Here is a 27,001-nt window from a genome sequence, read left to right as displayed (position 1 = left end):
ATGGATGATGATTGTCAAGCTTCATAATGAGTATTTGGCAGGAATAGTAGCTACACAAGACAGAGACATACAAGCGATGCATGGAAGACGCTATTAACGTGAATGATCCCATGTTCAGAATTGAGCGGAAGGACCCGGCCTATCACACAAGACTCTCCTGCGTTTAGTAATGGTGAGAATGCACACAAGCCCCACGAGTCTGCAGACGCTGTACAGATTTCTTACCTTCCTCCGACAAATCCCTCCCTTGAATGCCCCCAACACTCCTCCTCTTCATCATCCTAGAAATAGTATCATTATTCGCAAACTTAGCTTTAACACCATTCTTGAAATCAACCTCATCAGCAATATACACAACCTCACCACCAACCATTGTCAAAAGCGTTTTCTGTCTGGCAATATGCTCCTCGGGGACTTCAAAGTAATTGGCTTTCAGAACAATAGCATCTGCAAGCTTTCCAACTTCAAGTGAACCGATGTAGGCATCAGCTCGCAGGAAGCGAGCGCTCTCGGTCGTGATGGCCCGGATGGCTTGGTCTCGTGTTAGGGTCAAGCCGGGAAGACCGTTGCCGTCGTAGGGTGCGCCTTGTGAGGCTGGGGAGTTGGGGTTTTGGGGATCTCCTGAGCGCGTGACGCTGGCTTTGATGGCGAGCCATTCGTCAAGAGGATCAATCTATGGTCATTATCAGTCTGAATGTTCTTGCAGTTTAGCTTGTGAGTACATACCGGCCAGTCACTACCATAGACAATAGCAGATCCAAACTTGGCAAGCTCTCCAAAAGCCTCCATGTAGTGCGAACGTCTTGGTCCCATGCTCTTGACGCCATTTGGAAGCCAGACTGAACTGGCCTGTGACCATTGAAAACTCATGATAGGATCGGCCTTAAGTTCAGCAAAGCGAGGCCAATCTGACGGGTCAGTTACTTCATTATGAGCGAATCCGACACGGTAATCACGAAGTTTGGGGTTCTTGTTACGGAGTTCCTCAAGTGCATCGAGGGCTGTTCGGACAGCTAGATCTCCATCAACATGAATCTGAGCGTCGATATTGTTCTTGAACAACTTCGTTAGGGTGAGGCTGAGGAGTTCCTTGTCCCAGTACGTCTTTGGTCCGAAGTCTGACTTGGGTGCCCACATGGAGGTGTTAGCCACGGGTTGAAAGTATGGCTCGATGAGGGATCCGGTATTGGCGGGGTATAACAGAACGCCGTCCATAAACATCTTGACGGCGTGCCACTTCATAGAGGGACTGGGGCTCAACTCTTTCTTATCGTTCCACGTTGAAGTAACATTGACCACGTCCTTGACTAGATCGTCAATCCCCTCAGTGTTGTTAGGTGGTTGAACAAGATAGTCGAAAAAGCCACGGGCACTTAAACCTTCCTCTTTCTTGATGGCAGCGAATGCAAGGCCTGTGTCTTCGCTGGACGCAGCTTCTTGGAAGCTTGTGACTCCTTCTTCGCGGAGGAGCTTCAAGGCTGCTCTGGCAGATCGAATATTGTCCTCGGCTGTTGGGGGGGCTGGGCCTGCTAATAAGCTTGTCGCGGAATCTTGCAGAATTCCCGAAAGTTCTTGACTTCCGGGAAGCCGTTCAAATTTACCGTTTTGTGGGTCTTTGGTCTTGGCTGTGAGGGAGGATACCTTCAAAGCAGCTGAGTTGACCCAGAACGTGTGTGAATCGGCTGACGTGACCAGAATAGGTCTCTTTGTCTTCAGCTTATCAAGGTCCTTCTTCGTGACGCCACCAGTATCGTCAACCAAGGCATAGTAGTCAAGAGAAATGACCTCAAGCCAATCTTTATCACCCTTATCCTTATCGTCATCAAGGCAGCTCTGAATCTTCTCCAGGACTTTATTAAGACCCAATGGTTGAAAGTTCATGTTACACTTCAGTAGATTAGCTCCACCACTAAGGGGATGCATATGAGCATCCACTAGGCCGGGCATCATCATACGACCTTCAAGATTGAAGACCGAAGTGTTCTTTGCGATATATGACTGGATGCTTTCTTCATTGCCTAGGAAGGTGATATATCCATCTTTGACGGCGAGGGCAGTGTACTTTGTTGAAAGAAGATCAAGGGAATAAATTGAGCCATTGTGAAAGACGGTGTCTGCGATGGCGGTTTTGCTGTTTGACTTCTTGGAAGCAGCTGATCCTGGTGATAGCAGAAGAGCTACTACCAGAAGCAGGCTAGAGATTGGACCTCCAGTCTTCATTGAGTTGGAAGAGAGAGAATATGAAGAGTATGAACAGCTTTAATGGTATCTGATTGTTTTCCAACGACAACTGGACCTGTTTATATACTTATGCTACCTATCAGCTCCCCCAAGCCCAAGTCCTAGCCTTTAGTTTTCATGTGTCAAATTGATAAGCGACGTCAATTCGTCTTCTAGACCCGGCTCCTGTTTCCACAATTGATCTAGATACGCAAGACAGATTGGATTATGCTTGATGATAGGCTTGTTCGTAATTTTGCATAAACCAGGGCAAACGATCGTGACCATGTTATCAAGCCCCCTTGTCACAATCCTTGAGTTTGCGGGGAAGTCGCTTGAACTATCCTTTTTGGTCATAGGTTATCTTGCCTGTCGACGACTTGGTTTCTTCGACTATTGATCTATACTAGAGAATTTCTAGTCTAATAAACCGCTTTGATCTTAGTATTGTGCCTGATCTTGGGGAGAGTTAGAGGAAATGTGAAAGAATAATCGGTGTCACTGCATTAGGTATTTCAAGACGTAGGTAAGCCTTGCGGGTAAAAACAAACAGATTTTTTGTTTTGACTGGTCATAGTAATATCGCATCAACTCGGTTTGAAGTCAATATAAATTGTCCAGCGTTATTCAAACAGAGTCGCATTGATCATAACTTAATCGAGTCTGCGAAATAGAGTTCAATGACCCTTGCTCATCCTCGGCATTGGTTAGATTTAGTGAACGATTGAGCATTAATCACCCCACCAACTCGCTGAGGCTATGCTTCAATCCAGCAGAGATGACCTCGAATGTTAACAAAAAATAAATATTGCAATCAATTGACCACTTTCATCTTAGCGTAGGAGCGGCCTTGGGTTTCTTATCTAACTTCTCGATTGGATTTGTCAACAGTTTAGGCTTCTCCATCCCGTGACATCACCAGCCATCAACGTTAGTGCAAGTAATAGGGTATGATCCAAGCTGCGAACTTAGCTTATCGCCGTTTGAGTTAAGCATACCCAATAGAGTAATTCCGTTCTAAACAGTGAACTACCGTCACAATGGAGTTACACCTGGTCTGTTATTAGTAGAGCTATGGCTCAGTGAATACATGGCTGTCTAAAAGAAAGAAATCATGCCCATGGTTAGGACGCCAAAAGGTCGTATTTCTTATTCGCAAGCCAATGGAGCTGATGGTTCAAAACGATTCATATATAGGTACCATAGCCAAAGCAGATGATACCCATAGAGTCTGGACTCACAATTACTCAATTTCGGAGTGAAAATGCTTGATCCGACCTTTGCGTTTACATTCCCCTTCTCTATCTGCACATCACATCGGCTGATATTACCTCTCAGTAAAACCCATCATTCATCAGTGCGTAGTCGGGATGCATCTCCGCTCACATGGCTTTCTCTCCGCATTGCCGATCACCACGTCCATTTTGCCTAATAGTGACAATGCACCTGATTGGTTGAACGGAAATACCTGCATCGTTTACCGTTGCATTTGAACCCTAATTCGCGTTTCAAGATAGGAAATCTCGGATGTTACATCGCAAAAGTACTCCGGCTTTTTGTTGAGACTGTCTCGATGACCAATTCTGGCTCCGAGAGCTACCTTCTATCCTATGCAAGGTGAAAGGGCGAAGCTCTGTCGGGTATAGCGAGAGTTAATACTCCGTACCGGTATACTTATACTAGCTGCCAGGTCATAGTATTGACCGGCTTGATGTTTCCCTGTCCGATCTGGATCTCAACATCTGCCTCGCTTCGACAAGATGTGATTCTTACTGAATCTGAGTATCCACGTAGCAGAACATGCACTGACCATTGCAGTCAACTCCATGATGTGATGTCCCTGTAACTGCAGCCTAATACCACCCTCACATCTTCACCAACCCAATCAGTATAATACCCATCAAACAGCACATACGAAAACCAACGTCCTCCCCACAAGTCAGCGGGTCATCATGACACCACTGGTGTTCCCCGAGTCATAGACCTTGCTGGTTTCCATTTTACCCCAGAATCAACCCGACTCAGCTGCGGGGTAGTCTTGTCAATTGCGGGGGAAGATCTACCGACTTGAGGCAATCGTCTTGTTTCTCGTTGGTCAAACTGTTTATCGGGCATGGTGATGTTACATTTTTTGCTGATCTCTGTTGAATTGTTGCCAATAATGATGGAGATTCGGTCTATTTCTTTGCCGAGACTTGTGCCGGGGTTTGCTCTTTTCTCGTTTAACAGAGCTTTATATACCGTCATCGGAGCTGAATTCTTGGTCTTCTCGTCTCCCAGGTTCTCACTATTCTCCCATTGAAGTAGTGAAGCTCGTTTGTTCGCCACTTAGTACACATATCTTGTAACAGAACCATGGACACAGGTAAAGCATCCGTCCAAATGGACGAAGGCGATACCACTGCCGGTCGAGAGCAAAACCTCGAGTCATGGAACTTCAACAACCAAACCGAAGAATGGCGAAAAGACTTCGACAAGAAATTACTCCGCAAAGTCGATATGCGATTAATGCCTACTCTCGTCATCATGTATCTCCTCAACTTTCTCGACCGTTCGAACCTCGCACAAGCTAGACAAGGTTCTCTCGAAGAAGATCTCGGAATGTCTGGTACAGATTTCAACCTGGCCACGTCAATTTTCTTCGTGGGATATTTACTTATGCAACTCCCCTCCAATCTTATTCTGACGCGCCTTCGGCCATCGCTGTATCTTAGCGCTTCGTGTTGTCTTTGGGGAGTGGTGTCGACTTGTAATTCTGCCGCTGATAACTTCAGTCATTTAATCGTCATTCGATTCTTTCTTGGTTTTGTTGAAGCGCCGTTTTTTCCTGGGGCGGTGTTTCTGATGAGTTCATGGTATACGAGAGCGGAGCTTACTCGGCGCATTGCTTGGCTTTATTCTGGAAATGCGCTGGCGAATATGTTTGGAGGTGTTCTTGGGGCGGCGATATTGGGTGATCTTGAAGGAGCACATGGCATTGCCGGTTGGAGATGGCTTTTTATCATCGTGAGTTTGATCTTGACATCAACGTAGTGACAAGGCTGACAAGCAAATAGGAGGGCGTTGCCGCTATCGGATTCTCCTTCGTCGCCGCTGTCGCTCTGCCCAATTACCCTCACACAACAAAGTGGTTGACCCAAGAAGAGCGCGCATTCGCAGCATGGCGCTTAGCCCAAGACATCAGCGAAGTCGATGCCTACGGCGAAAAGACAATTTGGGACGGCGTCAAGTTAGCCGTTCGCGATTATCGTCTATACCTATTCGTGCTTCTCCAGCACGTCAGCTTGATTTCCCAGACCTTCCAATATTTCTTCCCAACTATTGTCGGAACACTTGGTTATGGAAAGATTGTCACTCTGTGGCTTACTGCACCTGCTTGGGTAAGTTAAAGATGATATCATTGATTGTGGTGATGTTGCTGATGATGTTGGTAGTTTGCAACTTTTCTTCTTTCGGTCTGCGTCACGTTGAGCTCTGCCAAGACGAATGATAGATCGCTGCATATTATTTGTCTAATGCTCGTAGCTGCCATTGGAAACGCAATTGCAGCTGCGACTACAGTCGTTGGAGCTAGATTCTTTGCCATGTTTCTCATGCCAATGGGTTCTGTCGCTTCTTGTAAGTTTCCATCATTCCAGTTGTTAATTTTATCTCGGAACTGACATTACGTAGATCAAATCATCGTATCATGGGTCGCAAACTCTTTCCCTCGTCCTCTTGTCAAACGATCAGCCGTCATCGCCATCTGCAACATGATCGGCAACACAGCCAGCATCTACGGATCATACATGTATCCCAGCAAAGACGGTCCTCAATACACACCAGGTGGAAGTGCCAATGCCGCTATATGTGTTATCGTCGCTCTTCTTGCTCTTTTATTGCGATATGTTCATAAATGGGAGAACAAGAAGTTGGATAAGGCAGAGACTGAGGCGAATGCCGTGGCTAATGAAGATGGAAAGGTCGACATGGCTGGAGCTACGGGACCTCAACGATCAGGATTTAGGTATATTTACTAGACTATTATCTCGCAGATAGAGGCCTTTTAGGTTGATTTGATCTAATTTAGTATAAGAGTTACTATTTATTCTACCACTTCGAGCCCACCTTACCAAGACCGTATCCACTTTTAATATTGCTTCAAGTTGGAGTAGATGCCTTCGCATTCAAAGACGATGGATGAATGATCACTCACATCTCGAGATGACTCTTTCCATCACTGGGCTTGTTGTATTGGAGGTCGAGTGTCAGATATCGCTGACGATGAAACCGCCTCAAAAAGAGCCCCAGTAATGCTTATCATAGTCACCCTCCGGCTTCCATAGAGCAGCTGGCGTGTAAACCGGAATAGGTATATCAGCTAGAACAAGAGTTAGCTCATGTAAATATAAAACCCATCAAATGACTTACTTCCATAACCAGTGCTTGCAGCAGCCCACGTTGGGAGTGGTGGAGCGGTCCAGCCAGTGGGTGTAGCGGTAACAGTGTAGGTGCTGGTGTAAGGCGTGGGTGACTGCCCAGAGGAAAGCGATTTGATACCATTCGCCTCTCCATAAGAATCGTCACCATGGCCAAAGATGTTGCTAATCTTATTGACAACTGATGTTCCAGATTCAGTCCAGAGGCTGAAGTCTTGGATTGTGACGTTGGTGGCGAATGATAGGTCATTGGCGACCAGAAAGAGAGGAGGTCGCTTGGCACCATCGGCGACAGATCCTGGAATGCGATAGTTAGTCTTTGGAGTTTGCTTATCCTGTGTACGCATACCGGAGAAGTTCTTGAAGACAAGGTTGCTCAAAGCTACGGCTCCTGTGTCAGGTTCAAATGTGTTCTGCCAATACTGATTGATATCCAGGCCGTAAAGGGATGCCTTGGATCGGAAGTTCTCAAATGTAATATTGGTGACGTGACCAGAGCCTCCTGGGTAAGTCTTGATGAAAGCAATGTTGTTTCCCTGGATGATATTGATGTTTCGCGCATGCTAGAACAAACGAATCAGGCCCATCATCTCTTGTAGGTAGAGGTTGCTTACGATATTGGCGATAGACGCTGACACGTTAAGACTGCCAATCGAGATACCAGAACCGGCTTGGTTACAAACCAAGTTCTCGATAAGAGCATGGTTGGAAGGGCTTTTGACCGATACACATTCGTCTCGGTTGGTTACCTGGAATCTTAAGTACATGCACCATGGGTTTATCTAAAACGTTTCTTACCTCGATATCGTGGACCCAATAATTCGTGCCAACAACATCAACCCCATCATAAGAACCCAAGTTGGCCCCTCGGATGGTGAGATGATATACCTCGAGGTTCTCAGCAAAGTCAAAAACAATGTGAAACTTTGGGCTGTCAACGAGAATAAGGTCGTGAACAGAAGTGTTGATGGGTGAAATGAGTCTAACAAGACGGGGACGGAAAGTACTAAATTGGAGATAAGCGTTTCGCAAAATTATATCCAAAGGGGAGACTTACTTTGCCAGGTTTCTATAGATATAGCCTTGTCCCTGAATGGCACCCTTTCCATTCTGCGAATAGAACTCAAAGTCGACGGCTAGTAACTTGATTAGGCTACGCAATAATGGACTACTGGACGATATACGTACGATTTATAATGGTGAGTCCATTCTGCAAGAATTGCCCATCACCTTCACCATTGATAGTTGCGTTCAGCAGCTCAACTCCCGCAAAGCCCTGCAAAACCAACTTACGATCAACAGTCCAGTTACCACCATAGGCCAAAGTGATGAGCCCATCGAGCTGGAACGCCCAGTTTGTACCGTTTGTCAGAACGACTGAGCGTTTGATCAAGTACTTTCCATCAGGGACTACCAGACGACTTCCAGCGTGAGGGACGACGCAGGTCTTGAAAGCTTTCTCGATGGCGTCTGCCGCATCAGTTGAGTTGTCGTTCACAGCTCCGTAGTCGAGAATATTGCATTCGTGGGTTTTTTGTGAGAGGGCTGTGGTTGGGCCGACGGGACCGGTGAGTTGAGCGGTTGCTAAGAAGGCTGAGAATAAGCCCGTGACGAGAAACAATTTCATCTTGGAGGAATTTTTGGATGTTGAGTTTCATCTACTCTGAATCAGAATATAGTCTGAAATATATACCCGCCCAAAGACACACAATGTAATTATTCATTCTCAGGTCAATAGCCATACCCGCAGATTCAGGAGCTATCACTAACTGTTGCTAACATTCATCATGAGCACGACATATGGCCTTCATCTTACCTGTGTCCCCTTAGAATCAGACCAAGGTTGCCGATGTTCCGGTCGGACTTACAGGACAAGGGATATCTAGACAGTGAGTGGACTCTGACCGATGCATCTAGCAGCGTTCAATCGTGGGCAGTTCTGATACCATCACGGACCTTGGCGCCTATCTGAGACTAGACCCTTTCGTAGTTACCGTGGGATTTCATTCTTCGAGTATTAGACAGCTAGAAATGCCTTGTATGTACCAGTACATTGAGTAAATCATTCTAGTCAAGACCCATCCCTTGGGGGCGCCTGAGAGTCGGACCCGAATCCCTACACTTCGGCCGTTTAAAACCCATGCTATATCCAGAAATAGCGCGGATGTCATAATCGCTAGGGTTCTCCTTATTGGTGCGCTTTTTGTGATATTGTGGATGAGCCAATCTGACAGATGTGCACTAGGTTGTTTACACACTTGATCGACATGATTGAGGCTGAATTCTGAGTAGTTTTGCGATGTGAGAATGATAAGCACGGATATTCGGCACAGTTTTGACGTCGGATACATATCATCTACTCTATGGTTGCGTGGGATGCCGAGATATATATTCCTTGCTGCATGGCGACATAGTCTCGTTCGTCACGCAATCGCCAACCCTGACCCTGACATGTACATCCGCGCCCAAACCCTGAGTAAGACGAGCTACGCATCTCAGTCTCATTCAATTCTTACTTCCATTGTATCATCACAAACGTACGCTCAGATATCCATCTAATACTCTCTTCGATATGACGGCAAAGAATGTCCTCCTGCTTGTTGCAGACGACCTAGGCAAACAACTAGGCTGTTACGGTCATCCCAATGCCAAAACTCCAAATATCGACAAACTTGCTTCCCAAGGTGTCAGATTTGACAAAGCCTTTGCAAGTACTGCTTCATGCAGTGGAAGTCGCTCTACCATCTACACCGGGCTGCATACCCACCAGAACGGGCAGTATGGTCTCAACAGTGGAAAGCATCATTTCATGACCTTTGATCACATCGAGTCCGGTCCTGCTATCCTAGCTAAGAAAGGTGTGAGAACTGGGATTATCGGCAAGGTTCATGTTGGGCCTGAGGCTGTTTATCCATGGGAATGGAAAGCCGAGAGTTTGACAAGGGACGTCTGGTGGTCTTCGCAAAAGGCCAAGGAATTCTTCAGTGCGTCTAAGGAAGATGGGAGACCTTTTGTGTTGACCGTTGGATATCATGATCCCCATCGTGATCGAACCCGTGGTGGCTTTGGCAATGACGAACCTGTGGATGAGCGTATACAAAGCGTCAAGTACAACCCTCAAGATATGGTTGTTCCCGAATTCTTGTCCAACACTCCTGGGGCCAGACAAGAGCTTGCAGAATATCTAGAAGCCATCAGTCGTTTAGACCAGGGAATTGGTTTCATCCTCGACGAGCTTGAGAACGAGGGCCTTGCATCGAATACAATGGTCATCTTCATGAGCGACAACGGACCTCCGTTTATGAACTCAAAGACAACTTTGTACGACGCGGGCGTTCAGCTGCCGCTTATTGTGCGACAGCCAGGCTTCAAAGCTTCCGTCAACACAAACCTAGTATCATATGTGGACATTCTGCCAACGATACTGGACTGGACACTTGGTCAAGCTGCTGAAGAGCCCAAGAAGCAACTATCGGGTCGCTCGTTTCTTGGAATTCTTGACCAAGAAGAGGGTCTTGATGCATGGGACCATGTGTTTGGATCCCACACGTTCCACGAGTCTACCAACTACTGGCCTACTCGCTTCATCCGAACGCGGCGATACAAGTACCATCGCAACATCGCATGGAGACTCGACTTTCCATTTGCAAACGACATCTATGGATCGTTGACGTGGGATGATATTCGCAACTCAGAGGACAGCCCCAAGAAAATTGGGCAGAGGAACCTGAAAGATTATTTCTTCCGCCCGCCTGAAGAGCTGTATGACTTGGAGCATGACCCGCAAGAAGTTGTGAATCTAGCTAAAGACGCTAGTTACAAAGATGTTTTGGAAGAGTTGAGGGATAGACTTGAGGATTGGCAGCGGAGGACGAATGACCCTTGGCTTTACCGTGATGGAATCTCGGTGCTGTTGAATAAGCATCATCTTGATGCTGGTTTGGAAGTTCCGGATAAATGGGATCTTGATGTTGAACATCCTGAGACAAAGGGGGATGTTGCAAAGTACAAGAATCTGCCATTTGGTATTGCGGGAACAAGAGATTGATGCAGTATATTTTTAGTGCTACAAATAATGAATTATTCTTGCTTTGATGTATATAACGGTGGATGCTATAGTGAGTAGCCGTCGCAAGGTTCTGGTTTACTTCTAACATAGCAGTAAACCTCTAAAGCACAGTCTTATCCCCTCGTCTCTCGCGTCCAAGGAAGCTTTTGGTGTATAGAACTTGCACCATTCAATACCACTATATCACTATTACTCTATCTACTAGGCACACGAGTAACAGAGTGCAAAGAAATCGAGGGTAGCAAAAGAATGCATCCAAGGGACGCTTGTCATCGTCCCATGCACATTGGCTCATTCACCCAGAAAAGTCTTGGTAATCGCACCTCCACGGCCTATCGCTTGTCAGCCCGACTAACCGTATGCACCCCCAATAAAACCCCCATCATTTGTATATATACATTCTCTTTAGTGAGAGGGCCGGTACATAGCTCCGGGGTGGCATCCCGCATACGGTAATGGGTGTTGGGGGTAGCTAGTCAATCCCCATTTATCCCCATAATGTCGTGATGGCTTCTCGGATCATCGGTGCCGAGTCGCACAAGGTAGTAGGCTTGAATTGATGGTTATCTCTGAAACTGGGGCCTCGGCTGGTCACACCATCTGCACGCACCAGCACGTTGAAGATGACCTTTGCGCAGGGTGTAAGTCGCGTTGTTGAACTATCCTAAAGGTATCTACTTATAAGAGGGATAACTGTCGCTCTTGGAGATATAGAATCACCAGCATCGTTTCTACAAGTTCTCAACTCTCAAATACTTTCGGAGACATTTGGCCCTCCACTGCCCGCAATGACTCATCCTAGTCATATTGTCCAAGTCTCAAATCAAGACATCGACGCCAAAGCACCATCCTTTGAGATCAACTCTCCCAAGGATGAACCGACTGATCTGGTAGAACCCCAAGATACCAGCAGAAATATCGGCATCTGGGAAGCCCTCACCCGTCGCAACAAACCCGCCGACCTCGACGCCATCGCCACCGAGCGAAGTGTCTTTGACGATCCCCACCTGGCACAGTTCTATCAGCCGCCGCCAGAGTATGAGAACGTCCATCGCTTCGACCCAAGCGAACGATGGACTTATCGCGAAGAATACGCTGTCCGACGTAAGACCGACTTGAAGATCTTTGTGTGGATCCTCGTCATGTTCTTTGGTCTTAATATCGATCGCGGTAATCTTGGCAACGCTGCGGCTGATAACCTACTTGACGATCTTAAACTCAATACCAACGACTTCAACAATGCGCAGAACATGTACCGCATTGGATTTCTCATTGCCGAACTTCCTTCGCAAATGATCGGCAAGCGTCTTGGCCCTGATCGCTGGATCCCTGTTCAGATCATCCTCTGGAGTTTAGCGTCGGGCGGACAATTCTTCATGCACAACCGTGCAGGTTTCTTTGCATGCCGTTTCTTCATAGGCTTGTTTATGGGCGGTTTTATCCCAGACTCGATCCTCTATCTCTCTTATTTCTATAAAAAGACCGAGATGCCTATACGTCTTGCCCTCTTCTGGTTCGTCGACTCCATGTCTGGTGTCGTTGCCTCCTTCATGGCATACGGCATCCTCCACATGCGCGGTGTCGCTGGTAGAGAAGGCTGGCGTTGGCTGTTCCTCTTGGAAGCTTTGATTAGTCTGGTAGTTGGCGTTTTCAGTTTTCTCTTCCTTGTTCCTGGACCTACGCAGACCAAGACGTGGTGGAATCCCTCGGGCTACTTTACCGAGCGCGAGGAGAAGATCATTGTCAATCGTGTCCTTCGCGATGATCCGTCCAAGAGTGGTATGCATAACCGTGAACCGATCACGTTGGGGATGCTTTGGAAGAGTCTCAAAGATTATGACCTTTGGCCTGTGTATGCTATTGGCATACTGTTCGAGATTCCTACCGCACCTCCTAAAACTTACCTTACATTGTCGCTTCGAGCTCTGGGCTTTAGCACGTTCAACACTACACTTTTGGCGATCCCTGCTACGGTCTTTGCTGCCATCAACATGCTCTGGATCACCTTTCTTACCGAGAAGTTCCACCAAATCGCGCTGTTTGGTCTACTCACCCAACTCTGGGTCCTTCCATTGCTCATTGTCGAATATACCTCGGTCCAGAGTTTATCGCATTGGGCCCAGTACGCTGTGGCATTCCTGATTATCGGCCAACCCTCCGTCCATGCAGCTCAGGTTGGTTGGTGCTCCAGACTGTCCGGCTCAGTCCGAACCCGAGCCATTAGTGCGGCTTTGTATAACATCACCATCCAGTTGTCAGGTATTGCGTCGTCCAACATTTATCGTGAGGATGATAAGCCGCTCTATCATCGTGGAAACAAGAACTTGATTGGTATTACCGTGGGAACCATCTTTGCATATGCTTTTGCCAAAGGGTATTATACCTATCGGAATAAGTCTAAGAGGGCCAAGTGGGATAGTATGACTGCGCACGAAAAGGCGAACTATCTGAACAATACTAGCGACCAAGGCAACAAACGCTTGGACTTTTTCTTTGATAGCTAGTTGAGCGATTTGTAGATCGAACTCCAGTATATGGAATAGACTCTTAAACTCTCTCTCAATGTAACTCCTTATTTCCACTGTGAGGTGTCTTGTGCTGAAAGACAAAGCGGCGGGTCAAGCGTGTTCAAGCATGACACTCTTATCTCTCAGGTCATTGCCCTACAATTCAATCAACTCGGATTGAGATGTCATCTTAGATGGCCTTCAAGACTCTTCTCATGACTTCCCATGATCACCAGCCATTATATTAGGTCTCCTCCTTGTCAAGCATTGCGCCTGCACACTGCCTTTGGCGACCTCAATCGAAAACCAAGAAGCTATAATTGCAGCACAAAAAGAGCGAATACGTACATGATAATGGGGGCTGCAATCGACACGCGAGAATACCCCATGGTACAAGATCGTTGCCAACGTCGCGACTTAGGTCCATCTCATTCCCCCGTGGTGGCCATATATAAAGACATGGAAAACTGGCCCGAAGACTGAAATACATTGCCTCCTCTTCACTACATGACTCATGCTATCTTTCCAACCCTATGCCTCCTAGAGAGTCAAATCGATAAAGGCCACGTTTTGGGTCTGGAAAACTTCCGCTATCCCATCAAGCCCAACATAACACCTCCCCCGTCGAGACTGCTAATATTCGCCTAGACGACAGCCCAGTTGCGGTGGAGGTCACCCGGGGATTTTTCAAAACTGTATACTCCTATAGCAAGTTATTTACGATAATTGGGACTTTAGGTAGCAGCAGATCGGCAACAGAAGCCACTCAACTTCTCTTTGCCACCCCTGGTAATTATCGTCAGCAGGGTATTGAGCACAAAGCAGTCAAGCCATCAGACCGGAGTGATTTGCCTCCTCCTAATCTTGGTCGCTTCACCATGTCGGCTGTTTCGAGGGCAGGACCCATCTTTCATTTGTGCAAGGAAGTTTCATGTCGTACATGAATTGGTAACCAGTGTTCTTGAAGGGCGCCCAGCACCGGGTATCGCAGGATACCATTCGGCCATGAAAGACGGCAAAACTGTAAAGGTGGCCAAGTACATTTAGTAGCATGAATACATGGGCAAGATGTTTGGGCGGAATCGAGGTTAAGTTAGGTCATGGTGACACAATGAATGACACCACCATCAAGTACGAGAAGTTGGGCTATGCATGGCCACAAGTGGGTGGACTTTGAACAATCAGGGCTCAGGTATATTTACTAGATTATTATCTCGTAGATAGAGATCGTCAGGGGTGTCTCACGTGCTCTGATGCAATAACTTGGCTCTAAAACTCAGCACTTTAAATATTGAAAAAAGCCATGACTTAAGCATAGATAACCGCGGAGGAAAAAGACAAGCTTGAATCTGTGATCGGCATTAATCCCCTATTAGTCTCCATAACAATTCCTCCAATCAACCCCCGCCAAGCCCCTCCAAGGTCACATTGCGTCTTTAAACTTCACGATAAGATTAAAAAAGCACCATCGGCTCTATGTCCGAGAAAAGAAGTCTATCCAATAAGCTTAACTTACCTGCCGAACTAGGATTGGTACACAAGACGCCAAGGATTGCGAAAGATATACCGTTTGGCCAATGAAATGCGGGCTATTAGAACTTTTGTAAGACATTGGTGTTTTCTTAGGTTGCAATGGGGAACCTTGATGTTGCAGTGTAGTTGATCATAAGTTCTGATAACAAAGCGGGTGTGCGATAGACACCTTCCAGATCTGGGGTATTTCCGGTAGACAAGAAATTCCGTCACTATCGCCAAGTTGAGATAATGGTTCAGTGCGACGCTGGGCGAGCGATGATTGGTATTGGGGAGATCTCAAGGCGCGAATGTGCATGGACCTTTCGGCTGTGATCGCTTATGGTAGGAATGCCGGTATACGTGATCTACAAAGATTCCAACACTGCATTCTCAGATACACATACCGCCATTCACACATAAAAAGACACCTCTCCTCGTTGAACCCCTCACTCTCCATCCCCAACTATCATCCTCAATCTTTCATGATGGTCAAGTCCACTCTCCTCTTCGGCGCTCTCGCCGCTGTTAGCTCCTATGTCACCGCCAAGGAGATCAAGATGAACGAGGAGAAGGCCGCTAGGCTGTACGACTCGGGCGAGATGCACAACAAGCTCATGGCCAGCAAGCAGGCTGTCTGGGCGAAGCAAGAGGCCGCTGGTGCTTTTGCCAGTGAGCAGTATCCCAAGCTCGGCTACACCAAGTGTGTCAAGGGTTACGCAGAGGCTATCAAGGGTGATGCCAACAACACCTTTGCCTGCCACAACGTTAGTATACCACCCGTGGAACGATTGGTTACACTGGTTAACGAGTCTCTAGGCTGATCTTTACTCGTTCTTGAGTCATGCTGCGCTTGGTAGCACGGGCGGTCGAGGCTCTTCCTCTTGGGGATGGACTTCCGATAACGGACGTGAGTTTGTCGCTATCGGTCAGTACGACGGCACTGCTTTCGCAGAGATCACCAAGAAGGGACAGCTCCTTTATCTTGGTCGTCTGCCCGAGTACTCTCTTCCCTCTCAATGGCGCGAGATCCGCACGTACAAGAACTACGTTATCATCGGATCCGAAGCCGTCGGCCATGGTATTCAGATCTTCGACATGAAGAAGCTTCTCAAGATCAACCCCAAGCGTCCTGTTGTCTTTGACGCAAAGAAGGATCTCACCAGCCACTTTTCTGCTCTGCTGCCTGTTGGTCGAGCTCACAATGTTGTTGTCAATGAGGAGTTGAAGTACGGTGTTGCTGTTGGTGCTCAGCCGCGCAATGACTCCAACTGTCTCTCTGGACTTAACTTCTTTGATCTTACTGATCCTTCGAACCCAGAGTCTCTTGGATGCGCCAAGGGTGATGGTTATGTTCACGATGCGCAGTGTCTTGTTTACCGTGGTCCTGATAAGCGTTACCAGGGTCGTGATATCTGCTACGGATATAATGAGGATACTTTGACTATCTACGATGTCACCGACAAGGCTAATGTCACCAACATCATCTCCAAGATCTCTTACGAGGGTGCGTCTTACACTCATCAAGGCTGGGTTCTCGACACCCAGAACCAAGAGTTTCTTGTCATGGACGACGAACTCGATGAACGTGATGGTAACGGTCCTGGTGCTGATGGTTACCCCGTTACTTTCATTTGGGACATCCGTGATCTTGAGAAGCCCAAGCAGACTGGTCTCTTCAAGCACCCAACCAAGTCCATCGATCACAACCAGTACGTCATCGACAACTACATCTACCAGTCTCACTACGGCGCTGGTCTGCGAGTCCTCGACGGCCGCTCCATTCCTCAAGATCCTACCGGTGCGGGTGTTTACGAAGCCGCCTGGTTCGATATCTACCCCGAGGATGATGCTCTCCCCGGCGGTGGCACTGTTGCTTTTGTTGGGACTTGGTCTTCTTATGCTTACTTCAAGTCGGGATACATCTTCATCAACACTATTGAGCGTGGCGCTTTCGTTGTTAAGCTTACCAAGGATGCTTTCAAGAAGCCAAAGAACTAGAATGCCAAAGTGCTTCACAGGGGCTAAAGTTATATTAACGTGTATAGTCATGTAGTTAACGAACCAAAACACAAATCAATAATTTCATCTACCTACTGCGCGAACGTTATTATCTAAGATCCATACCAGTCATTCCCATTTGCCTTTCCTTGGCACATCTTTCCCATCAAATACCACCAGCATCTACCTTACTCTGCCTTCTCACTTGAATCTTTCGCAAACCATGGATGGCATAGGATCTCTTCAGCCGAGGGTCTCTTGGCAGGATTATACTGAAGAATCCATCGAATGAGTTTCTTGACCTCCTCCGCCTCTTCGTCGGTCATCTCTGGGCTCTCCTTGTCGAAGGCTTCCTCCATAGTAGATTGTAGAGACGGTTCCGGCATATTCGGCTCTTCACCTTCTTCGACACCACCAAGCGCCCAATTGTATAGTTTTCTGTCCTTGGTGTAGTAGCGCGAGGAAGTCTTCCAGTGGCTGTAAAGCTCATCGGGTAGTGGGCCAAGCCTGTCTACAACCTCAAGAAGATGTTCGTCGTCTGGTTCGGTCTCGTCTTTGAATGGACCAAATATATAGAAAAGAGGTCTTCCAGTGATCAATTCGAAAAGAATACATCCGAAGCTCCATATATCCTGAGTCTTGTGAAGTTCACCCTTCAGGACTAGCTCAGGAGCTCGAAGACCGATAGGGACGACAGGTTTCTTCGGCGGGTCGTTAAAGAAGTATGCTACTAATTGTTAGTCAAAATTCATACAAGGGGGAATGTACTTACCGCCACCCATATCTGATAGCTTTACTTCGAGGTTCTCATCGAGAATCTTGAAGGTCGCATCAAGGCCTGTGTAGTTAGACAACGGCTCTGCGGCATACAGATACTGAGGTGCCCATTTGTCTTCCTTGCCGTCTTTTCTCACAACTAGGACTTTAGAACGACCTTTGCATTTTTCCGGGGGTTGGCGAAGGGCTGCTTCATCGTAGGAATCAATTTGGTTTAGTGGGAAAAGGGCGTTTCCTGGTTGGAAGTCTCCATGAGAAATGCCGTTCTTATGAAGAAAGCTCAAACCTTTCAAGACGTCCCTAAGGATGTGCTTTGCGGTCTGAAGCGGATACTGCATCTTGTCATGCCTTGTCCTGCTTCTACCCGGAGGGTCCAGAAGCATTTGACAGAAGGATGGGCCCATGGCCTCAAAAACAAGGCATTTGTGTGTGCCGTTGGGACCTTTGTGCTCAAACTCGTCGAGAAGTTGCGTGATGTAATGTGCCGATTCAACAGGAGCGACTTTGGCGAGATAGTGCAAAATCTGCAATTCTCGGGATTGTTTCTCTTTGTCTGAGACAAGTATCTTCAGGGCTACATACCGAGAGTTCCTATTCACAGTGTCAGTGAGTGAACGGTTGACGTGGTTTGGGAGATCAACTAACTTCAAGTCATGAGCAAGCCAGACAGTGGAGAATGACCCTTCCCCAAGTTTCCGAATGATCTTGTACTGGCCATCATTGAAGAAATCATCCAGATGAACTGGATGGAGACCCCCGGGATAGTATGCGTCAGCAAATTCACAAGGCGAACTCCGATTCTTGAACCTGTATGAGAAACGTGTCGGGGTTGGTGGAGGAGAGTCGCTTATATCTGCCATGGTGACGTGTCTTGAGAGAATGCAAACGGTGTTCTGAAGAGTATTTTGGATACTTTAGGAGTGGAAGCGAAGGGTTTATAACTTTCTAAAATTCATCACAGACAATGAATATCAGAAGCATTGTTGGTCTTGTACGGAGGCAACAGCAACCCGGGAGAATGATTAGCTTCATACTGCCAAAATAGAATAAAGAGGATGGCCGTTTCCTGACCTGGAATGGCTCAACAGAGTGCTCATCGTATTGTTAGTTAGTTGCAACCCACTTTCGCCCTACCAACGGTGTGTTAGTGTAGAGGCTAATGCCACAAAATCAAGGGATTGCATCACGATAAACCCAGTCTGGGGCCTCATGTCTCAGCCAGACTCGGATAATGAAGAGCCGAAGCTGCGACAAAGGGGCAAGTAAACTCGATCGGGTACGCCGAAGCCACTTCATTATATTATTAGCTATCATGCTGGATGGGATCACAGGCCATGATCCGCGCCATGACAATAGGCCTCGACAGCAAACACTCTTTGTCTTGGCCATGCGGGGCCCATATGTGACAGCCAAGATCCGTTTCAAGTTGAAAGAATTCGCTCCAAGTTGTGAGCTGCATGTGATTGCGAGTGGCCTTTTTTTCCGCTCTAACATTTGCTCCCGCTTTAAACCAGAACATGGAGGTCGGTTGGCCTCTCAGTCGTAGCATCGCCATGGCACTAGTTACCTTGCCAGCACTTTTGGGCTTTGAAGAGACAGTAATGTGTGTACAATGAATTGATCGCCCACTTCAAGGAAGAACAACATGTCCTGTTCTCAGTTCAGTCTGATACATATTTCGATGATAAGTGTTCTCTTTCACTACCTGCGCTAGAAGCGATCTCACCCCACACATATGTCGTTGAACATGCACAGGAACAATGAACAACCAGATGAGTCCACGGTTCACCGAGAACAGTATCCCAATGATTTACTCATTTGTTTTCACGCCTATAAATGAATCCTCAGATACCTATTCTAACCAATTCATTCCAACATTCCCAATTCCCCATTCCTATGACATTCAGTCTCTGTTGTGTACCACCCACAAACACCAAATTCCACCAACTCTGATTTATTCAGCTCGACTCAAATACCAAAATCGCGGTCCACCTTTTTGTTATGACTTGAAGCTTTTTTACGCATTCAACCTTATACGCCTACAATCAATCTTAACACAATCACCAACGTCGCCGTCAACATGGACGCTGCCAATGTTAAATTTAAGAATAATATGTATTTGGGTAAGGCAAAGAACAAGCGAGTCGGCCATGCCAAAAGAGCCGAAATAGCCAGATTTACGGTAGAACAAGCTCCTGCTGAAGCTGTTTTCGCATTCGTCGAGGTTGGCTGGCACGACAGTGACAGTGACGTGAAGGAACACTGTACCGTGGACTACGAAAACGATGAGCGCGAGTTTCTTGAGCGTAAGCATGTTTATAGAACCAATTAGCCACACGATGAGCCAAATATTTAGAGTACATTGATCTGGTAGAGTCAGGATGGGCTTATTGGATTATGGTATGGGCAGGAGTTCGATTAATCTTTTCGGTTAGTGCTTGGCGTTTCGGTGCTTGTGTCATTGGGTCCTTGGGTCCTTGGATATTCAGGTGTTTGGGTGTTTTTTGGTTAATAGCTAGAGAGGAAAGTAAAGGCAATAGGAAGTTATTGGTTTCCACTCTGAGCAGCTCACCGCCTTATCCGCATTTTCCACCATGAATCAATTGATCCAAGTGAGAGATGGTCCCGATCCGTGCGACGAAAATAGCCATGATCAAGTCTTTGTCCTTGGTTGCTAAATCTGTCAGCAAGTTCCGCTAGTCTTCGCACGGCTCAACTTAAAGTCGAACATGATTGCTATCGCAACTGGGCTTTGTTGTACCAACACTGTTCTTCCTCCCATCAAAGGAACCCTCTGGAGCGGTGAAAGGACAGTACAGTTCGCAAGTCCAGACAAAGAATACTGTATGCCATGTTCAGGCTCTACCTGTTACTGATAAATCGAAATCCTTTATACTCAAATACATTTAAAGAACAACTGAGTTGTTCACTTGAAACAACATCACTGCTCGCTTCGACCTTCTGATTGTTGTATATAATAATGGAAGATGGTACTCGTAAAATGCCTTCTGCAGGACATCTCTGTACTTAATCTCTCCGATTTGGAACATCAGAACGCTTCACATCCATCGCCCGTCTACTCAAATCCGACCAAAAGGTAAGTAACCGTTCTCGCCAAAAATGGACGTCACCAACGTTACATTCGATCCAGACAGCATGTACAAAAAAAACCCATCTAGAAAAACCGGTATCGCCAATGCCGTAGTCGCAAAGGCTCCTCCCGGAGCCGTGTACGCCACCGTTGTCAATGGCTACCATACCAGCCGAAGTGACAGGCGCGATCATTGCACAGTTGACTACTATGATGGTAATAAAGATTTCATCAACCGGGATCATGTTACCTAGTGCTCTTAGAGGCATTATTCATATGTATGATGCCAAAGAAATGCACCCGTTTGGGCTGTTTGGCGCTGTTCGATGTATGGGGTAAGGTAAGTTGGAATGTGTTTGTTCTTTGTGTTTAGGTAAGCTACAACCTGGCGGACGTTTCTATAGTCAGGCTTGTATTTAGGCATTAGGCATTTGTCGGTAGTGAATAGAGCAAAGTAACTTCCGAACAGAACACTTCGTTTTCCACTTTGAGCATTTTACGGTGTGATCCGAATTACCAGTCAGACCTAGTCCAGCAGTGATGTTCTATATACTACAATAATCCACTTGCCATGCTACATATTATCGGATAGACGGTCATCTTGATCCGAAAAATGCATGAACCGATATGATCAAATATGTATAATACCAATTAACCCCTCAAGTACGAGGAAAATCATCCAGTCAAAAGACGGATAAATATATTGTTTCACACCCCTTCCACGGAAGAATTCCCGTTATGCTCGTCTCAGGTTTCACCTCATGGCCCGACAAGGAAATTGCGGGCTTTCGATTCCGAACTAACCGCAACATCCTTGCACGGCCAATAACAGCACAAGCGAGAGAACCGCCCTGTTTCAGGCTTCAGTCCCTAATATCGCCCATCAATGGTCAGCTCATATATAGATCTCGCATCGTCCCTCATTCTTGGCACCTTGGCTTCATCCTCACTTTACTTCACTTCTTTCAGTCTATATTCATTTCTCGTATATTTTCTCCATTTCATCATGCTTCGTCAAGTTGCTCTTGCTGCACTTTCCGTGCTGCCTCTCGCCCTCGGCCAGGTCGCTGAGGATTTCGAGAGTGGTTGGGATAAGGTCGCTTGGCCGACTTATGCGCCTGATTGTGATCAGGGCGGCAGCGTCGAGCTTGATAAGACTACTGGGCATAGTGGAAAGAACTCTATCAAGGTCACTGGTGGGCCCAATGGTTTTTGTGGACACAAGTTCTTTGGAACTGATGCTGTTCCCGAGGGTCATGTCTACGTCCGAACTTGGATGTAAGTTTGAGGCTGAACATGCCAAGAGAATAGCTACTAATTACTGTTCCAATTATAGGAAGACTGCCAAGGCTTTTGATGACTCTCACGTCACTTTCATCACTATGCCTGACGCCGCTCAAGGCAAGGGCAAGCATCTCCGCATCGGCGGTCAGAGCAAGATCATGATGTACAACCACGAATCCGACGATGCCACTCTTCCCGACCTTTCTCCCCAGGGCATCGCTGCCTCCAAGAACATCCCCGCCAACACCTGGCAGTGCCTCGAGTACCATCTCTCCCCCGATGGTACCATCGCCACTTGGCTCAATGACAACCCTGTACAGGGTCTTGTCTACAAGCCTGAGTCTCCCAGCTCGTTTGCCAACGGTTGGGCGAGGAGCAAGCCTAAGCCCAAGGTTCAGGGTGTTTACTTTGGTTGGGAGTCTTATAGCGGTGCTGTCAACACTTTCTGGTTTGACGACATTGCTATCGACTCTAAGCGCATTGGATGCGCTGTGAAGAAGTGAGCTTCGGGATAGTCATGATGGATCATATATGAGTTTGAGTGTAGGAGTTGCCAGGTGCAACATTCATTGTATCTATTTGGAGAGTATTTACATACTACGTATTTATGTCGACTGCGATTCTGTGATGAACCTCCATGATGAAGAGAGTAACCTGTCTATCAGACTTTTATTAAAGCATTCATTCCATTCTGATGTACGACAGAGATCCATTTATTCTCCCATACATAATCCAAACCATACATGCTCCAGTCTTTCCAATGGCTATGTCAAAAGCCTCCAGATCGCTTACTGAGTACCCAGCGCAAAGTTCCTCCTGGTACCGTAAAACCCGACATCCAGTGTAACCAAATCATCCAAGTAACCCAAGTCAACCTGTGACAGGCTATCGTCATCTTCACCAAAAAACCTGGCGACTCTTTTCGCAGTCCATCTAGGGTTCTCATCCGCTACTCAACAATTAGCTAGATACTTCATCAAGGTCTCGGAAAACTCACCAACCCAGTGTCCAGCCTTTGGAATGACATCAATTTCAAGATCAGATGAAACTGGCTCAAACGTTTGTTGCAGAACTGACTTCAATCCTAGGCTTGCCTCACCACCCATTCCAAGCAGTGGCACGCTCAAACGACTATCGTTCAGCGCAGCCTTAAAGAAGTTCCCATCCTGATAAACAGTCGAACTTGAGAACGGACCAAGCATAGCTCTCAAAAACCCTGGCTTCGAGATACTGCTCGTGTATCTGTTGACTGTTTCTTCGCTAAAGCTCTCAACGCCGGAGTAACTCCCATGGTAGAAATACCACTGCAAGAATTGCTTTTCTTTGCCTGACATGAGAAACTCGGCCAAATCGGGGACTTGGAAGAAAGCCAACTGCCAGTTCTGATACAGATCCCAGAATGGCGCTGGGTTTGAGGATTGTTCGTAGGTGAAGCCGGGAAGAACATACTCAGCCAGAGCAAGTCTCTTGACAAGATCTGGATACTTGATGGCTAGTGCAGTTGCCACTCCGACACCTTTATCATGCGCAAACACATACGCAGAAGTGATATTCAGGAAGTCCAGCACGCCTTTGAGGTCATCTGCAGATGCAGCGGCAGTGTAGTTCCCATCGGGAGGAATGCTTGAGTCACCAGCGCCTCGGTTATCAGGTGCAATAACAGTGTAGTTCTGAGCAAGAATAGGGCCGATGAATTGCCACGTAAGACTGTGCTGGGGATTTCCGTGTACTAGGAGAAGAGGGGGTCCTGATCCTGCGTAGCGGAAGTGAATGCTAACGTCTTGCAGGGCCACTCGTCCGTGAGCCCAAGTGTCAAAGGATGAAGTAGCTGCCACGACGGAAGCCAATGAGGCGAGGGCAAGTTGAAAGAAGCGCATCTTGGAAGTGTAAATCAGTAACGGATAGAACAAGTTATGAAGCAAGTATGAGTCTCATCATCGCCTCTTTATACCGAAGCCAATATATCATCTCACTGCATGATAACATTGCAGGCGATGACATAACCCCAGCCCTATGGTTTTCAAGCTCCGGGTGCTCCTTTGGGGAGGTGGGTCTTGACCACTACAACTATTCGCTGACGATCCTGTAGGATTGGTGAACGAGATTGAGATGCTTAAAAATTGGTGGGTTCGGAATTTTCGGTAAGATCTGATTGGTTCAGACATTAGATGCTTACGAACGACGGCTGACAAACCTTGAGGCTTATGGGGCTGCTGCCAAAAGGACCTTTCGGATGTGATTTGTGAAGTCGGTTGGGAAGCTTGGCATTTGAAGATCTTTACCAACCTTCAGTAGATATCTATCGCTCGAAATGCTTGTTAATAAAAGAAGCAATCATCCTTCGCCCCTCAGCGCCTTCACTATGCGGGAGCAAAGGCCAAACATGGAGCATACCCTCCTTCTCAACATACACAAGCCGATCCGTCTCTACACTCCCCGCCGGAGCCTCATCCACGCCTTTCCCTAGCAACTTGGACTTCAACCGTCTAGCATCAGCACAGAGCGAATCTTTCGGACCACCAAACATAAGCACCGGCGGAATATTATCTATATTTCCGTACAGTGGACTAACGAGGGGATGTTTGATCGGTAAATCTGCTGCAAACATCTTTCCTGCGATGCGTAGACTAGTTAAACCGAGCCAGAAATCAATCTCGGCTAGACGTAGTGCCTCAGGATGATCGACTGCACAGTCGAGAAGAGGCGATATCAGAATCAATGAGCGCAGTTTTGCGAATAGTTCGGGTTGTGTGTCTCGTAGGTGAAGAGTTGTTGATAGAGCGAGCGTACCGCCTGCCGAATCACCCGCTATGCTCACAACGGGTTGCTTCGATAATCGGCAAATGTCAACAAACCCATCCATGAGCTTTTGCGCTGTAGCCACTGGCCTTGGAAGAAGTGGATAAATCGGTATCAACACATCGAGATCCGTTTCGCGAGCGATCTCAGCAGCGAGTTGCCAATGTTGAGCGAATATTTCCTCAAAGAAAGAACCGCCGTGGAGGTAAAGAAGAGCTTTGCGCTGTTGATTCTTATTCTGAGAATTCTTTGTGGATATTTTATATAAAGGCCATTCATGTACATCGACGCGAGTAATGGTGATGTTTGAGCCGAGATTCTTTGGGGGACGATGATCTTGGGGTCGAAGGTGTTTGCTTTGAATGAGTTGATGCACTTTCTCTTCGTTGTCCAGGATGGACTTTTCCTGGTGGAAGTATTTTATGATAAGTGAGACTGCTGAGGCTGATATGGAAGGCATCTTGACAAGTGTTTTTGAAGTGAAGAATTCGGGGAAAGAAGAACGATCGAGCTTCCTGTACAGTACCGAGGATCCGAGTTTATATAATTAATTGAAAGAGGTTGAATGATCTTCAGCGCTGGCATACGATGGGCAAAGCTCGGGTACGCTACAATGCTACCCCGCAAACTTTAACAATATGCCGCGGTATCATGCCCCAAGATACAAAGTGATGAAACGAGAGCCAGAAATTCCAGTGGTTTATGGGATTGACTATTCCAATTGGAAGAGATTGAGGCCGTTCTGCTCGTTCTGGGGAACTGGGGAAGCCCGCGGGGACCCGAGCTTCGCTACCCGCGGGGCATCGTTAACTTCTTTTCCTTGTACCAGCTACTGAGCATGTCGAGCCTTAAATTGTTGTCTCGCTAACATCGTATCATTGCGGCGAACAGTGCATATAGATTATAGGCCTTTCTGCTGCTTCATCTTATTGACCGCGATCGAAATCAATCAAAATTACTCTGGTTCGGTGCTGCTGTATCATATACTGATGAGTACCTGTGCCATAGGAATTTATCTATGTACTTCGTAATGCCCCAGACGGAACCGGCCATTGCTGCAAAGGTCCGCGGATGCCGGTTACTCTGCACCGTCAATCTTTCGAGTCTTTCAAACCTCTCTTATAATTCCCACTTTCCTCTTGCTATTCGCCCTCTCTTTAATATAAATACGCCGATCATCGTCGACTTCAGATACCTTTGTTACGGTTTTTTTAGTGGCGTGTTGACATGATCTGGCCAGGCAAGCAATCGGTTAGTTCCATTGTGGCTTGGCACACAAGTAAGCGCCACATCGCAGCCACTATATTGATAAGCAATCGATAACGATAAGGCACGACTTTTTGCTGGCTGGGATATGCTTCAGGGTAGGAGATGCTAGCAGATGGCATGTTCCAGCTCATCTCAATCAGTCTTGTCTTGTCTTGGGACTTTGAGATGCTTTGAGGGGTCTATCTGGGGTTTAATCAAGATGATCTATGCTTATTCGCAACCATAAACTCAGATCTCTCATGCTCCTTCGGTCCCCGCATTTAGAAGATATTTACAAGTTGGTTCAGCAATATTGCAAAACATCATTGATTATCACGACAGCCTCAGTTTGACTTTTTCCACGTCTCCGACTTTAATTCACATCACTCTCCAATATTCTCGGGCCAATTCATTAACTCGCGGAGATATCACGTTAATGTCCGAACTCCATTTTCATCGTACTGTTCGCATCCGTAAATGTCACCGAAGAACATCCTCAATTCATGCAAAGTCGACGCTGTTATCAGTGCAGCGACTCGGATATGTATAGGCGATATTCTCGGTCGCACAAAACACCACATCTGTTCCCAGCCATCGCCTTCGTGATGTGGGTTGTTGCCCGTTTTGAAGCGATATATGATACACGAATCTTGCGGTCACATTCAAAGGTCCAAGCTCATCACATCTCATAAGCAAAACCGGACCTATTTCCCTGGCAGGCGCCGTTCTTATAAAGTAATGAGGCGATTGCCCGTTGTTTTTATTCAGCATATGTAACGTTGAGCATCCAAGTGGACCGTGGGGGGCTGTTATGAGGCTCCAGATTTCCAAGTTATACCCGAGCCGTCTAAACTGGAGCCATCTCACCGCAGTGGATCAGTGAAGCATTAAGAGATTTTTTGTTGAGCAAGTGATTATACTATGGGGTAGATTGGAATACCCATAACGGAGGATTTAGTTTGAGATTCCCCGTGGAGGTAAGATGAACAAAGGGTCTTTCCACAATTTTATAAATGGGTTGTTCTTTATTGGCCAGAGATATCAAGTTCCCCGATATCTCTCTCGTCAATATTAC

The 27,001-nt window shown here is 46.9% G+C and overlaps 10 protein-coding genes across 10 annotated transcripts; 5 read left to right on the top strand and 5 right to left on the bottom strand.

Annotated features, from left to right (window-relative positions):
* Positions 1–163: 163 nt before the first annotated feature.
* BKA55DRAFT_685060 (amidohydrolase family-domain-containing protein) lies at positions 164–2,220 on the bottom strand (the record flags this gene model as incomplete). Its single annotated transcript, XM_046198741.1, has 2 exons — positions 164–673; positions 727–2,220. The coding sequence occupies 2 exons, from the start codon at positions 2,218–2,220 to the stop codon at positions 164–166; spliced, it is 2,004 nt and encodes a 667-aa protein (XP_046055596.1).
* A 1,871-nt stretch (positions 2,221–4,091) lies between these two features.
* BKA55DRAFT_606070 (major facilitator superfamily domain-containing protein) lies at positions 4,092–6,308 on the top strand. The gene is made up of 4 exons (XM_046196594.1): positions 4,092–5,226; positions 5,277–5,600; positions 5,655–5,838; positions 5,893–6,308. Exons 1-4 carry the CDS (start codon positions 4,576–4,578, stop codon positions 6,237–6,239), a joined length of 1,506 nt encoding a protein of 501 aa, XP_046055595.1. The 5' UTR covers positions 4,092–4,575; the 3' UTR covers positions 6,240–6,308.
* Positions 6,309–6,494: 186 nt separating this feature from the next.
* BKA55DRAFT_712419 (pectin lyase fold/virulence factor) lies at positions 6,495–8,265 on the bottom strand (the record flags this gene model as incomplete). Its single annotated transcript, XM_046200822.1, has 7 exons — positions 6,495–6,580; positions 6,631–6,936; positions 6,988–7,201; positions 7,253–7,387; positions 7,437–7,644; positions 7,696–7,774; positions 7,827–8,265. The coding sequence occupies 7 exons, from the start codon at positions 8,263–8,265 to the stop codon at positions 6,495–6,497; spliced, it is 1,467 nt and encodes a 488-aa protein (XP_046055594.1).
* Positions 8,266–8,963: 698 nt separating this feature from the next.
* Positions 8,964–10,883, top strand: BKA55DRAFT_556554 (alkaline-phosphatase-like protein). The gene has a single exon (XM_046191711.1). The coding sequence runs from the start codon at positions 9,211–9,213 to the stop codon at positions 10,684–10,686; it is 1,476 nt and encodes a 491-aa protein (XP_046055593.1). The 5' UTR covers positions 8,964–9,210; the 3' UTR covers positions 10,687–10,883.
* A 612-nt stretch (positions 10,884–11,495) lies between these two features.
* Positions 11,496–13,211, top strand: BKA55DRAFT_712417 (major facilitator superfamily domain-containing protein; the record flags this gene model as incomplete). The annotated part of the gene is made up of 1 exon (XM_046200821.1): positions 11,496–13,211. The coding sequence occupies one exon, from the start codon at positions 11,496–11,498 to the stop codon at positions 13,209–13,211; it is 1,716 nt and encodes a 571-aa protein (XP_046055592.1).
* Positions 13,212–15,211: 2,000 nt separating this feature from the next.
* On the top strand, positions 15,212–16,727 carry BKA55DRAFT_685055 (uncharacterized protein; the record flags this gene model as incomplete). The annotated part of the gene is made up of 2 exons (XM_046198740.1): positions 15,212–15,493; positions 15,546–16,727. The coding sequence occupies 2 exons, from the start codon at positions 15,212–15,214 to the stop codon at positions 16,725–16,727; spliced, it is 1,464 nt and encodes a 487-aa protein (XP_046055591.1).
* A 188-nt stretch (positions 16,728–16,915) lies between these two features.
* Positions 16,916–18,364, bottom strand: BKA55DRAFT_499966 (kinase-like domain-containing protein; the record flags this gene model as incomplete). Its single annotated transcript, XM_046186704.1, has 3 exons — positions 16,916–17,454; positions 17,500–18,095; positions 18,150–18,364. The coding sequence occupies 3 exons, from the start codon at positions 18,362–18,364 to the stop codon at positions 16,916–16,918; spliced, it is 1,350 nt and encodes a 449-aa protein (XP_046055590.1).
* A 3,237-nt stretch (positions 18,365–21,601) lies between these two features.
* Positions 21,602–22,382, top strand: BKA55DRAFT_534535 (uncharacterized protein; the record flags this gene model as incomplete). Its single annotated transcript, XM_046189606.1, has 2 exons — positions 21,602–21,873; positions 21,932–22,382. The coding sequence occupies 2 exons, from the start codon at positions 21,602–21,604 to the stop codon at positions 22,380–22,382; spliced, it is 723 nt and encodes a 240-aa protein (XP_046055589.1).
* Positions 22,383–22,667: 285 nt separating this feature from the next.
* BKA55DRAFT_590090 (Alpha/Beta hydrolase protein) lies at positions 22,668–23,756 on the bottom strand (the record flags this gene model as incomplete). Its single annotated transcript, XM_046195039.1, has 2 exons — positions 22,668–22,828; positions 22,877–23,756. The coding sequence occupies 2 exons, from the start codon at positions 23,754–23,756 to the stop codon at positions 22,668–22,670; spliced, it is 1,041 nt and encodes a 346-aa protein (XP_046055588.1).
* A 457-nt stretch (positions 23,757–24,213) lies between these two features.
* Positions 24,214–25,406, bottom strand: BKA55DRAFT_712412 (Alpha/Beta hydrolase protein; the record flags this gene model as incomplete). The annotated part of the gene is made up of 2 exons (XM_046200820.1): positions 24,274–25,406; positions 24,214–24,239 (listed from the first exon to the last, which is right to left on the bottom strand). Exons 1-2 carry the CDS (start codon positions 25,136–25,138, stop codon positions 24,214–24,216), a joined length of 891 nt encoding a protein of 296 aa, XP_046055587.1. The 5' UTR covers positions 25,139–25,406.
* Between the last annotated feature and the right edge of the window lie 1,595 nt (positions 25,407–27,001).

The sequence above is a fragment of the Fusarium redolens genome (assembly GCF_020744475.1).
Source record: "Fusarium redolens strain MPI-CAGE-AT-0023 chromosome Unknown BKA55scaffold_2, whole genome shotgun sequence".
NCBI lineage: Eukaryota > Fungi > Ascomycota > Sordariomycetes > Hypocreales > Nectriaceae > Fusarium > Fusarium redolens.
Note: the sequence above shows the minus strand (reverse complement) of the source record. Positions and strands in the feature narration are given on the sequence as shown.

Bases quoted from the DNA above. Each gene is read 5' to 3' on its own strand.
- BKA55DRAFT_606070 (XM_046196594.1), top strand. From the start codon at position 4,576: ATGGACACAGGTAAAGCATCCGTCCAAATGGACGAAGGCGATACCACT. The intron at 5,227-5,276 runs GTGAGTTTGATC...ACAAGCAAATAG, and splicing joins GGAGATGGCTTTTTATCATC to GAGGGCGTTGCCGCTATCGG. The intron at 5,601-5,654 runs GTAAGTTAAAGA...TGATGTTGGTAG, and splicing joins GGCTTACTGCACCTGCTTGG to TTTGCAACTTTTCTTCTTTC.
- BKA55DRAFT_556554 (XM_046191711.1), top strand. From the start codon at position 9,211: ATGACGGCAAAGAATGTCCTCCTGCTTGTTGCAGACGACCTAGGCAAA.